At 34.9% G+C, this 13,825-nt stretch overlaps 1 protein-coding gene across 9 annotated transcripts in view; it reads left to right on the forward strand.

The window, feature by feature from the left end:
* LOC104972343 (E3 ubiquitin-protein ligase TRIM38-like) overlaps window positions 1-13,825 on the forward strand; it is a 182,372-nt gene that overhangs the window by 131,336 nt on the left and 37,211 nt on the right. For 8 of the 9 annotated variants that reach the window (XR_009492558.1, XM_059880610.1, XM_059880614.1 and 5 more), the window contains 6 exons: window positions 483-503; window positions 3,618-3,638; window positions 4,969-4,989; window positions 7,930-7,971; window positions 8,138-8,158; window positions 10,080-10,100. Coding sequence is in view for 8 of the 9 variants with exons in the window: in XM_059880610.1 (XP_059736593.1) it covers window positions 483-503; window positions 3,618-3,638; window positions 4,969-4,989; window positions 7,930-7,971; window positions 8,138-8,158; window positions 10,080-10,100 (147 nt within the window). In the remaining variant the exon portion in view is untranslated. The remainder of the gene's footprint in view (window positions 1-482; window positions 504-3,617; window positions 3,639-4,968; window positions 4,990-7,929; window positions 7,972-8,137; window positions 8,159-10,079; window positions 10,101-13,825) is intronic. The other variant, XM_059880613.1, reaches the window with a different exon arrangement.

Genomic DNA, 13,825 nt, shown 5'->3' on the forward strand with positions numbered 1-13,825 from the left:
ATCTCTTTACCAACAATCAGAAAGCTGCTTAAAGACGAAAAACTGAGTAATAAAAAACTAAACAAGGTCCAATTGATTATGAAAAATTGTATGAGATAATGACCAGAGTTACTATTTTTATAATGATTTATCAGTTCAGAATTTTTCTTCTCATTCCCCCTATTTTCTTTTATTAAATACTGTTCTTTCCAGAAAAAAACCTCTTTTAGACAAGTTTGTGTGTATTCATCTGTATGTGTCTGATATTGCTAAATGTGCAATGCACAACTAATACATCCATTTTACACATTAACCAGACTACCACAAAGATAAGAATGCATGCTCAATATAAAGATCTGTTTATGTGTTGTATTTGTTTGTATATGTGTGTGTTTCTACAGCCTAATGGGTTCAATTTTAAAGAGATATCTTTAATACATTTGAATTTTCTTCTTATGTCTTTCCCATGAGATTTACATTGTTTATCCATTTTTTTTTTTCAGAAGAACTTCAACACCAATTTGGTAAAGTATCTTTCAGTTCATGTTACTCCCAAAACACATTAAAATGACTGTATATTTGATGATTTTAACATTTCTCACTGTTTTATTGATCTGTCATTCTAAGCTTCACGCTACTCTGCATGTCTACTTCTCTAACCTGAATTTTTAGGTTGGAGCTTCTCTCCTAGTTGTCTCTCCTCATTGCCTTTCAAAGTCAGTATCAATTCTGATATATTTTAAGGGTCAAGAGTAAAGTTGAGAGTCATTTTTCCACTGACCTTGAACTTATTACCCATCTGTTCCGAGGGTATTCATATAAATATTTCACATAAACTTTTTTTTTTAAACTTTACAATATTGTATTAGTTTTGCCAAATATCAAAATGAATCCATCACAGGTATACATGTGTTCCCCATCCTGAACCCTCCTCCCTCCTCCCTCCCCATACCATCCCTCTGGGTCGTCCCAGTGCACCAGCCCCAAGCATCCAGTATCGTGCATTGAACCTGGACTGGCATTTCATTTCATACATGATATTTTACATGTTTAAATGCCATCCTCCCAAATCTTCCCACCCTCTCCCTCTCCCACAGAGTCCATAAGACTGTTCCATACATCAGCGTCACTTTTGCTGTCTCGTCACATAAACTTTTTAGAAATTTTTCTTGCCAGCAATTACAATTTTACTTCCTGTTTTTATTTTTGTTGGCACAGTTTGGGAAACTGCAATTCCTCTTAAACATGTGTAGAAGGGTTCTATATCTTAAGGAAAATTCAATAACTAAATATCTCAACACTGAATTTTTGTGCAAATGACATGAGAACCTATTGTCCATCAATGTCTCCTAAAGACTTTTTCATTAAACATTAATAAATCCATTAAAAGTTTAAAACTTCACTTTTAAATGACATTTTATAGTTGTATTTTTATTTTCAGAGGGAGTAAAATTTAGGAATGTATCTCTTTCATGCCTGTAGGAGGTTGCATCCAAAGGTTGTAACAGCTACTGTATTTCACAAAGGGCTATTTATATTCTTTGCTTCCTCATTAACTAATAACCAACTTATATGCCTGATGTATGCATGTGTGTTTTCATCTGCATCCCATACATTGATAATTGCACTCAGATTACTCAAAAAATTTGATTTTTCTTCATGTGTGTTTTCTACAGTATTTACTTCAATCTTTCCGTTTTATTTTTCAGATGATCTTTGGAAAGTAATTGGTGAAATTCTCTGACAAAATTTTATTCCGTTAAACCTTTAATGACCTCTGGTGTCAGTCTGCCCTTTTATCTCTATGCCCTCCATTGACTCCTCTTCTCTCTTGATTGTCCATTCTTCCCTCTGTTTCCTGGACATCAGTTTCTCTCTTATTAACTTCTTTCCATTGATATTGCTTTATGTTCCACCATTTCCCATTACTTTGTTTTTTATGTCATAACTTTCTTTCCTACATCACTGATTTCATCTCTCTTTCAGAGATTTATTATACTTACATTTTAAATGTTGTTGATGAGAGCAATTAAACTAATAGGCCCATGTTTTTCACACTTTATTTTCTGATATATCAGAAAATATTCAATATGAAGTGGACATTGCTATGATGATATCATCCCAAACCTTGAGAGATGACAACATCCCAAACCAGATGAATGAAATTTCTTCTATTGTCTTGTCAAAGCCTGTATAAATTCTGATGTCACTTCAGAGTCCAGGTTAAGTTTGAGTCTCACATTTCACTGTCCTTGATCATATTATCCTCATGTTCTTAATTACACCACCACAATATTCCATAATTTTTTCTGGCAAGAATGTTGGTCTATTATGAAAAATCTGGAAGGCTTGAACAAGACCAAGGATTGATACAGTTTAGCAAAGAGGAAGTCCTACTGTATATTCAGTCATGATTCCATTTCCTATCTTAAAAGTTTTTGCACAAATGGCTGGGGAGAGGTAAGACAACACTGCCTCATGGGTTAAGTGGTCTTTGTAACTTTTGGTTCCAATTCATAGAAAGTTATGTTTGTTTTGTTGGGAAAAAAAAAGAAAGAAAACAAGCAATCTATTGGCTTCAGATGATTGTCCCCTTGTCTTCCTGACATTGTGCCTTCTCTATGTACAAATGGGTTATTTTTTCCTTTTGTTTTATAAAATGGTGAACTGTCAAAAGGAAAGGCCCAGTAGTCCATTACACTTTGTACCTGGTCAGGTTTCACTAGTTTCTTTGGCATTGATCTTCAACTCTCAATGATCATCTTCAATGTCCAGGGAGCCGTACATCAGATTGTCTCATGTTCTTATTGTTGTAACCGAAGTCTGAAATCTTCATGTTATATTCAATTTCTCCCATTACTTTTTCTTCAGTTGTCCTCTCCTTACAATGTATGCACATGCTTCCTTCTGTCAAGGATATTTTAGTAATAATCTATCTGTACAGTTTTGCTATTTTTATTTCTGATCTGAAAATATTTTCCAAGATAGTTTCAGTTCACTTGATTCAGACCCCTCTTTGCTGCTGTTTAATACCTCATTCAACCTTCCTTTCATCGGACACTTGTTAAAGTACGTTTCATTAAGAATTAGTTAACTCACACAAATACAGTGGGGTATGAATCAGTTGAGAAAGAGTGGTGAATGGAGGCACCCAGGAACCTAACCTTGCAGATCCTATAGGAACAGTAGCTCACCACTCTGTACTTCAGTGTCTGTAGTATTATACATAGCATAGCTTCAACAGTAGGATTAACTATATATCCTTAGCAGCCATCAGAAGACTGCTTAAAGAAGAAAAACTGAGCAATAAAACACTAAATAAGGTCCAATTGATCATGAAAAATTGAGTGAGATAATTATCAGAGTTACACTCCTTATAATGATTTCTCAATTCAGAATACTTATTTATTTATTCATTTCTCCTGCTTTCTTTTATTAAATACTGTTCTTTCCTCAGAAAACCTCCTTCAGACAAGTCTGTGTATATTCATCTGTATGTGTTGTTGTATTTGTTTGTACGTGTGTGTGCATCTACATCTTAATGGATTCAATTTTAAATATATATCTTTAACACATTTGAATTTTCTTCTTATGTCTTTCCCATGAGATTTACATTGTTTATCCATTTTCTTTTTCAGAAGAACTTCAACACCAATTTGGTAAAGTATCTTTGAAGTCATGTTACTCCCAAAACACATTAAAATGACTGCATTTCTGATGGGTTTTTAACATTTCTCACTGTTTTAATGATCTGTCATTCTAAGCTTCACGCTACTCCGCATGTCTACTTCTCTAACCTGAATTTTTAGGTTGGAGCTTCTCTCCTAGTTGTCTCTCTTCATTACCTTTCAAAGTCAGTATCAATTCTGATATATTTTAAGGGTCAAGAGTAAAGTTGAGAGTCATTTTCTCACTGACCTTGAACTTATTACCCATCTGTTCCCAGGGTATTCCTACAAATATTTCACATAAACTTTTCAGAAATTTTTCTTGCCAACAATTGCACTTTTACTTCCTGTTTTTATTTTTGTTGGCACAATTTGGGAAACTGCAATTCCTCTTAAACATGTGTAGAAGGTTCTATATTTTAAGGAAAATTCAATAATCATATATGTCTCAACATTGAAATTTGTGCGAATGACACAAGAGCCTATTGTCCATCAATGTCTCCTAAAGATGTTTTCATAAAACATGAATAAATCCATTAAAAGTTCAAAACTTCACTTGTAAATGACACTTTAGAGTTGTATTTTTATTTTCAGAGGGAGTGAAATTTAATGCACATAGGAGGCTTCATGTAAAGGTTGCCACAGCTACTATATGTCACAAAGGACTGCTTTTTCTCTTTGCTTCCTCATTTCTTTTTAACTAACTTTCTTCTGTATGGGTGTATGTGTCCATTTTCTTTTGAAAAGGTGAGTGAGAAAAGATGAAGTCTATTTGGGCATGAATTAAAATAGGAACTCACCTGAAGGTGGTAATGTAGTCACTGCTTGATGAAAATGTAAACGCAGGCTCCTAAGAACCAATCCCTGTATTTTCTCTGGAAGTGGTGGGTCAGGATCCTCCAGTGCACTGTTTGTGTGCACATCATACCACAGAGCTACAAAAATGAGGGAAATGATCACTTCTTTTCAGTACTAGATAAGAACTGATCAATGACGACCGACAGAATAATAGTAGCCCCAGCCATAGCCAAAGAGTTTAAGAACATTTTAAAAATAATACCACAAATACAAATATGCCCTAAATTTTTGCTTAAGTCAGTAATTCATTCCTTTTCCTCTTTTAATATTTGACCATATTCTCAGAGGATAGGAAGCTATCCTGTTGGTACACGTCTTTGTGCCTGCACACATATATGTGTATGTATGTTTATCTGCATCTGGATACTTGTAATGTTGCATGAGCGTATTTTCACTGAATTTAAATGTGCCCTGTGTTTCTATGCCATGGTATTGACATGTATCTTTCCATTTTATTTTTCAGATGATCATATGAAGGAATGTGGTAAATTTCTCTGACATCCTTTATACTCCAATCACCCTCTAAATGACCACTATCTCCAGGTCTTTTGCATTCCCTTTCTTTTTATCTATATGCCTTCTGTTGGCTTACTCTTTCTCCTGGATGTTGATGCTTCCCTTCCCAATATTTCTTTATAAAATCACTCAAATGAAGTTCTGTCTTCTCTCTTTCACTACCCTTAATTCTTTTCCAATCCTTTATTTTCATTTAGCAAGAGCCTCCATATTAATATTGTCTTTTCTAGCATCCAGAGTCTTTCCAGATTTTCACTATGAATTTTATGAGCTGAAGGAATGAGGCTGATGGGCACCTAGTTTGCATTTTATATGTATTTTCTAGAAATTATACATTAAGTTAGAACCTCTTTAATGTGTCTCAAATTCAAGGGGCTATTACTATGCAATTGATACCTTTGCAAACATCACAAGATGGGCTAAGTCTTCAAACTAGATGAGTGAACTTTCTCCATCCATTGTCCTTTAAAAGACTATATAAATTTAGATGTAATTAATTGGACCATTGTGGACTTTAGCTCACTTTCACCTGACCTGATCATTTACTCACATATTTCTGAGCAGACAAATTTTTAATATCATTTCCCAGGTTTAAATTAAATCCTATCACAGTAGTTGTTCTTTTTACTGAATAATTTGGACATAATCTAGAATAATGACTACTACGTTCAAGTACTTGTAGAAGGAGCCCCCATTTATAGTTCTCAATTTTGAAATGTTATGCAAGTGATATAAGAGACACCAGTCCTAGAATACTCCTATGATATTTAATAGCACACTACTAAAAGTTTAACATCCTTTTTTTACTAACCATATTTTCAACCATACTTTTGTTTACACATTGAATAGAATTAAGGGATACATCTCTTTAATATATGGAGCAGACATCATGCCACTATTGTTACAGATATAAATTTAGATGGATAGATGGCTTCACTGTAATCTCCCTCAACACTTCTTAAGTTTTTGCTCATGTAGAGGGGCAGGATTGTACTATATTCTGAAAACAAAAAAGCTTCAATGAAGGATGAATGATTGACGTCATCTTTCGCAGAATAAGTCCTATTTTACTTCTTATCACAGTGTCATTTTCCATTTTCTTCCTTTTGCTCCAAGAGTTGGATGTAGTACAACATTGCATCTGATTGGCAAGTTGTTCCTTAGAAATCTGTGTTTCCACTTTTCAAACTATCTGTCATTTTAAACCACAAACTATACTACAAAAGGGCTCCAAGTTTCTGTCTTCCTCCCATTAGAATGTAGCCTCAAAATTGTTTTGTTTTCTTTAGTTTTATAGCCTACTGATAGGGTCCTTAAAATTTTAATCTCCTCCTTTTACAGTATCATTTTCCAGGTACAATTTTTTATCAAATGGAATGGTATTAGGGAATGTATTTCCTTAATTCATGTAGCTGGCTTCATAGGACTATTTCTACAAAAAGAGTTTGGACAAATCGGTACTTACCCTCTTCACATCTTCGATTATTTTTAAATAGCTCTCTTGTGTATGAGTATGTTTGCAAGTTATTCTGAGACAGTTAGACGGCTCAATGCAGGACAAATGATTGATATTGTTGACCCCCGAGGAAGTCCTGGTCTACGTCCTTCTGTGGTGTCATTTCTGTTCTTAGTTAATTTGACAAAAAAAGGGGGGAATGCAAGTCAAACCAACTTTCCTCTGATTTATGGAAAGCCCTAGAAAGTTTATGGTGCCAATTCTTGGAAAATGTGGGTCAGGGTAAGAAGAGCATAGTACTGGAAGGTCCCAAATTTGAGCCTGTTGGCTTCATCTTATTGAGCCTTCATTTGGAATGCATTTGATTTTTTTTAATATTTCATCAATAAGTGTGAAGAGGAAAACAGCAAGTCCCATTCATGTATTTCCTTGTGCACCTAGGTATGGATTCACCATTTTCCTGCACCTTTATCTTCAGTTTTCTATGACCATCTTTCTCAAATCCAACATATGCATATCTTTATGTGACTTTTGTCTCAGTATCTAATCTTTTCAACTGAAATTCTCCATCTTATACTCCATTAATTTTCCCCATTATAATTTTTTATTTGACATTTCCTTTCAACTGTCATGGTGGTGGTGGTGGTTAGTGGCTAAGTTGTGTCTGACTCTTGTGACCCCATGGACTGTAGCCCACCAGACTGCTCTGTCCATGGGATTTTACAAGCAAGGATACTGCAGTCAGTTGCCTTTTCCTTTTCCAAGGGATCTTCCCAGTCCAGGGTTTGAACTTCTCAATGGAGGTAGTCTTCTCCATTGCAAGCAAATTTTTTACCTACTGAGCCACCAGGGAAGCCCTTTCAATGGGCATAACCAGATCCTTTGTGCCATGTAAATCTTAATAATCATATAGCTCTGGGACTCTGGCATTTTTCAAGGACTGATGTGAATGTTTTTTCACATATGTACCCACGTCATTTGATTTTAGCCCCCTTTTCTTATGTTTCTTGGGTCATTTCCTTTTTTATGTGATCTAATTAAGATGACCTGCATTTTGTCATGAACTGAAATAGATATAAACACAAAAGAAAGTTTTGTACGCATCTGTTGTCAAAAAATGGTGTGAATAGAGGAACTCAGGAATCTAAATCCAGTTTTTGTCTCTTGGAGCAGTGGTTCAGGATTCTCTGATTCAGTGTTTGTGGTGGCTTTATATAACAGAGCTATAGAAAAATGAGAATTGACACCATATATTTAGTAGTAGCCAATAAACTTATTAGAGCAAGAATACTGACTAATAAATGTCAAATGTCTTAATAATGTCAAATGGATTGTGAACATATTGAAAAATTTAACTACTAAGACAAATATTCCTAAAAATTTTCCTCCATTTGGAATGTCTTCTCTTCATTCAGAATAATAAAAATGTGCTTTTTCCTCACTTTTTTGTAGAATATTGTCTAGAAGAAAAGAAGCGGCTTTCAGCCAACATTGGTGCGTTTATTTTGTATGCCTGGTTTGTGTACCTGGTGTATGCATGTGTGTTTTTATCTGATTCCCAATACATTGAAAATTGCACTCAGATTATTCAAAAAATTTGATTTTTCTTCATGTGTGTTTTCCACAGTATTTACTTGAATCTTTCCATTTTATTTTTCAGATGATCTTTGGAAAATAACTGGTAAAATTCTTTGACAAAATTTTATTCCATTAAACCTTTAATGACCTCTGGTGTCAGTAATATTCTCTGCCCTTTTATCTCTATGCCCTCCATTGACTCCTCATCTCTCCTGATTATTCATTCTTCCCTCTCTGTTTCCTGGACATCAGTTTCTCTCTTATTAACTTCTTTCCATTGATATTGCTTTATGTTCCACCATTTCCATTACTTTGTTTTTTATGTCATAACTTTCTTTCCTACATCACTGATTTCATCTCTCTTTCAGAGATTTATTATACTTACATTTTAAATGTTGTTGATGAGAGCAATTAAACTAATAGGCCCATGTTTTTCACACTTTATTTTCTGATATATCAGAAAATATCCAATACGAAGTGGACATTACTGTGATGATATCATCCCAAACCTTGAGATATGACAACATCTCAAACCAGATGAATGAAATGTCTTCTATTGTCTTGTCAACACCTGTATAAATTCTGATGTCACTTCAGAGTCCAGGCTAAGTTTGAGTCTCACATTTCACTGTCCTTGATCATATTATCCTCATGTTCTTAATTACACCACCACAATATTCCATAATTTTTTCTGGAAAGAATGTTGGTCTATTATGAAAAATCTGGAAGGCCTGATACAAGACCAAGGATTGATACAGTTTAGCAGAGAGGAAGTCCTACTGTATATTCAGTCATGATTCCATTTCCTATCTTAAAAGTTTTTGCACAAATGGCTGGGGAGAGGTAAGACAACACTGCCTCATGGGTTAAGTGGTCTTTGTAACTTTTGGTTCCAATTCATAGAAAGTTATGTTTGTTTTGTTGGAAAAAAAAAAGAAAGAAAACAAGCAATCTATTGGCTTCAGATGATTGTCCCCTTGTCTTCCTGACATTGTGCCTTCTCTATGTACAAATGGGTTATTTTTTCCTTTTGTTTTATAAAATGGTGAACTGTCAAAAGGAAAGGCCCAGTAGTCCATTACACTTTGTACCTGGTCAGGTTTCACTAGTTTCTTTGGCATTGATCTTCAATTCTCAGTGATCATCTTAATCAATGTCCAGGGAGCCGTACATCAGATTGTCTCATGTTCTTATTGTTGTAACCGAAGTCTGAAATCTTCATGTTATATTCAATTTCTCCCATTACTTTTTCTTCAGTTGTCCTCTCCTTACAATGTATGCACATGCTTCCTTCTGTCAAGGATATTTTAGTAATAATCTATCTGTACAGTTTTGCTATTTTTATTTCTGATCTGAAAATATTTTCCAAGATAGTTTCAGTTCACTTGATTCAGACCCCTCTTTGCTGCTGTTTAATACCTCATTCAACCTTCCTTTCATCGGACACTTGTTAAAGTACGTTTCATTAAGAATGAGTTAACTCACACAAATACAGTGGGGTATGAATCAGTTGAGAAAGAGTGGTGAATGGAGGCACCCAGGAACCTAACCTTGCAGATCCTATAGGAACAGTAGCTCACCACTCTGTACTTCAGTGTCTGTAGTATTATACATAGCATAGCTTCAACAGTAGGATTAACTATATATCCTTAGCAGCCATCAGAAGACTGCTTAAAGAAGAAAAACTGAGCAATAAAACACTAAATAAGGTCCAATTGATCATGAAAAATTGAGTGAGATAATTACCAGAGTTACACTCCTTATAATGATTTCTCAATTCAGAATACTTATTTATTTATTCATTTCTCCTGCTTTCTTTTATTAAATACTGTTCTTTCCTCAGAAAACCTCCTTCAGACAAGTCTGTGTAAATTCATCTGTATGTGTTGTTGTATTTGTTTGTACGTGTGTGTGCATCTACATCTTAATGGATTCAATTTTAAATATATATCTTTAACACATTTGAATTTTCTTCTTATGTCTTTCCCATGAGATTTACATTGTTTATCCATTTTCTTTTTCAGAAGAACTTCAACACCAATTTGGTAAAGTATCTTTGAAGTCATGTTACTCCCAAAACACATTAAAATGACTGTATTTCTGATGGATTTTTAACATTTCTCACTGTTTTATTGGTCTGTCATTCAAAGCTTCACGCTACTCCGCATGTCTACTTCTCTAACCTGAATTTTTAGGTTGGAGCTTCTCTCCTAGTTGTCTCTCCTCATTGTCTTCCAAAGTCAGTATCAATTCTGATATATTTTAAGGGTCAAGAGTAAAGTTGAGAGTCATTTTCTCACTGACCTTGAACTTATTACCCATCTGTTCCAGAGTATTCATACAGATATTTCACCTAAACTTTTTAGAAATTTTTCTTGTCAACAATTGCACTTTTACTTCCTGTTTTTATTTTTGTTGGCACAATTTGGGAAACTGCAATTCCTCTTAAACGTGTGTGCTAAGTCACTTCAGTCGTGTCCGACTCTGTGCGACCCCCTAGATGGCAGCCCACCAGGCTCCCCCGTCCCTGGGATTCTCCAGGCAAGAACACTGGAGTGGCTTGCCATTTCCTTCTCCAATGTATGAAAGTGAAAAGTGAAAGTGAAGTTGCTCGGTCGTGTCCGACTCTTAGCGACCCCATGGACTGTAGCCCACCAGGCCCCTCCATCCATAGGATTTTCCAGGCAAGAATACTGGAGTGGGGTGCCATTGCCTTCTCCAAAATGTGTGTAGAAGGGTTCTATATTTTAAGGAAAATTCAATAATCATATATGTCTCAACACTGAAATTTTGTGTGAATGACACAAGAGCCTATTGTCCATCAATGTCTCCTAAAGATGTTTTCATAAAACATGAATATACCATTAAAAGTTCAAAACTTCACTTGTAAATGACACTTTAGAGTTATATTTTTATTTTCAGAGGGAGTGAAATTTAATGCACATAGGAGGCTTCATATAAAGGTTGCCACAGCTACTGTATGTCACAAAGGGCTGCTTTTTTCTCTTTGCTTCCTCATTTCTTTCTAACTAACTTTCTTCTGTATGGGTGTATGTGTCCATTTTCTTTTGAAAAGGTGAGTGAGAAAAGATGAAGTCTATTTGGGCATGAATTAAAACAAGAACTCAGCTGAAGGTGGTAATGTAGTCACTGTTTGATGAAAATGTAAACGCAGGCTCCTAAGAACCAATCCCTGTATTTTCTCTGGAAGTGGTGGGTCAGGATCCTCCAGTTCACTGTGTGCACCTCATACTACAGAGCTACAAAAATGAGGGAAATGATCACTTCTTTTCAGTACTAGCTAAAGAACTGATCAATGACGACTGACAGAATAGTAGCCCAGCCATAGCCAAAGAGTTTAAGAACATTTTGAAAACAATACCACAAATACAAATATTCCTGAAACTTTTGCTCACGTCAGTAAGTTTATTCCCTTTTATTTTTTAATATTTGACCAGCATATTCAGGTTGAAATGAAGCTTGCAGCCACTGTTGGTACACATCTGTGTGCTTGCATATATGTGTTTGTGTGTTTACATCCTGATATTTTTAATGTTGTTGTTCAGTCACTATGTCCTGTCTGACTCTTTGTGACCCCTTGAACTGCAGCATCCCCAGCCTCCCTGTCCTTCACTATCTCCTGAATTGCTCAAACTCATGTCCATTGAGTCCATGATGCCACCCAACCATCTCATCCTCTGTCGTCTCCTTCTCCCCCTGCCTTCAGTCTTTCCCAGCATCAGGGTCTTTTCCAATGAGTTGGCTCTTCACATCTGGTGGCCAAAGTATTGGAGTTTCAGCTTTAAGTCTTACATTAAGTTTTTAATCCATTTTGAGTTACTTTTTGTGAGTGATATAAAATAGGATCAAGTTTCTTTCTTTCACTGTGACTATCCTGTTTTTCCAGCACTATTTTTTTTCTTTACTTTTTTTAAAATTTTAATTGGAGGCTAATTACTTTACGATATTGTGGTGGTTTTGCCATACATTCACATGAATCAGCCATAGATGTACATGTGTTCCCCATCCTGACCCTCCCTCACACTTCCCTCCCCATCCCATCCCTCAGGGTCATCCCAGTGCACCAGCCCTGAGCACCCTGTCTCATGCATCGAACCTCAGCTGGTGATCTGTTTCACATATGATAATATACATGTTTCAATGCTATTCTCCTAAATCATCCCACTGTCACTTTCTCCCACAGAGTCCAAAAGTCTGTTGTTTACATCTGTGTCTCTTTTTCTGTCTCACATATAGGGTCATTGTTACCATCTTTCTAAATTCCATATATATGCATTAATATACAGTATTGGTGTTATTCTTTCTGACTTACTTCACTCTGTATAATAGGCTCCAGTTTCATCTACCTCATTAGAACTGATTCAAATGCATTCTTTTTAACAGATGAGTAATATTCCAGCACTATTTATTGAAGAGACTGTCTTTTCCCCACTGATTCTTCCTGACTTCTTTGTCAAATACTAGTTAGCCATATATACTTGGTTTTATTTCTGGGTTCTCAATTCTTTTCCATTGGTCTATTTGTAAGTTTTTTGCCAGTATGATACTGTTTCAATTACTATAGGTCTATACTGTTACAAGATAGCTTAAATCAGAATTGAGATACTTGTTATTCTTTGTCAAAATTTCTTTGGCTATATGGAGTCATTTGTGGTTTCATAAGATTTTTAAGGAAGAGTGTATTTTCTATTTCTGTAAAAAAAAATCCTACTAGGAATTGCTTTGAATCTATAGATGGCTTTTGGTTGTATCAATATTTTAACAATATTAATTCTTTCAAGCATGTAGATGAGATAAATTTGCATTTTTTGGTGTACGCTTTATTTTCTTTCATGAAAGTATGTAGTTTTCATAGTAGAGATCCTTCACTGCCTTAGCTAAATTTAGGAATCTAAGTATTTTAATTTTAGGAATCTAAGTATTTTAATTTTTTGATACTGTTCACAATACATGAGATCAATTTTTAAATTTATTTTTCAGAAAGTTTGTGGTCAGTATGTTGAAGTGTTACTGATTTTTATGTGTTGATTTTGTCCCTGCAACTTTATTGAATTCCTTGATTGGTTATGAACAGTTTTAATCAAGTTCTTAGAGTTTACTGTGTATAAAATCATGTCATCAACAAATAGAGATGGCTTTACATCTTCCTTTCCAATTCTGATGCCATTTAGTCTTCTACTGAAGACTTCCAGTATTATGTTGAGTAAGAATGGTAAGAGTGAGCACCCCTGTCTTACTTCTGATCTTAGAGGAAAAGCTTTCCAGCTTTCATCATTGAGTATGTTAGCTATGGGCTTCTCATAAATGGTCCTCATTATGTTAAAATATGTCCTTTCTGCACCTAATTTGCTATATGTTTGTATCATGAAAGATGCTGAATTTTTGCCATTTTTTGAATTATTGAGATGATAATATGATTCTTTTCTTTCATTCTATTAGTGTGATGTATCACATTGCATTGCATATGTTAAACCATCCTTGGATCACACAGATAAATACCACTTGATCATGATGAATGTTCTTTTTAATGTGCTGCCTAATTAGATTTAAGAGTATTTTGTTGAGAATTTTTTGCATCCATATTCATCAGGGACATTGGTCTGTAGTTTTCTTTTCTGATAATGTTCTTACCTGGCTTTGTTATCAGAATAATGCTGGCCTTGTAAAATGAGTTTGGGATTATTTCCTCTTCTTTGATATTTTGGAAACTTTTGTTCAAGATTGGTGTTAATTCTTCTTTTAGTGATTT

Source organism: Bos taurus, chromosome 23 (genome assembly GCF_002263795.3).
Source record: "Bos taurus isolate L1 Dominette 01449 registration number 42190680 breed Hereford chromosome 23, ARS-UCD2.0, whole genome shotgun sequence".
NCBI lineage: Eukaryota > Metazoa > Chordata > Mammalia > Artiodactyla > Bovidae > Bos > Bos taurus.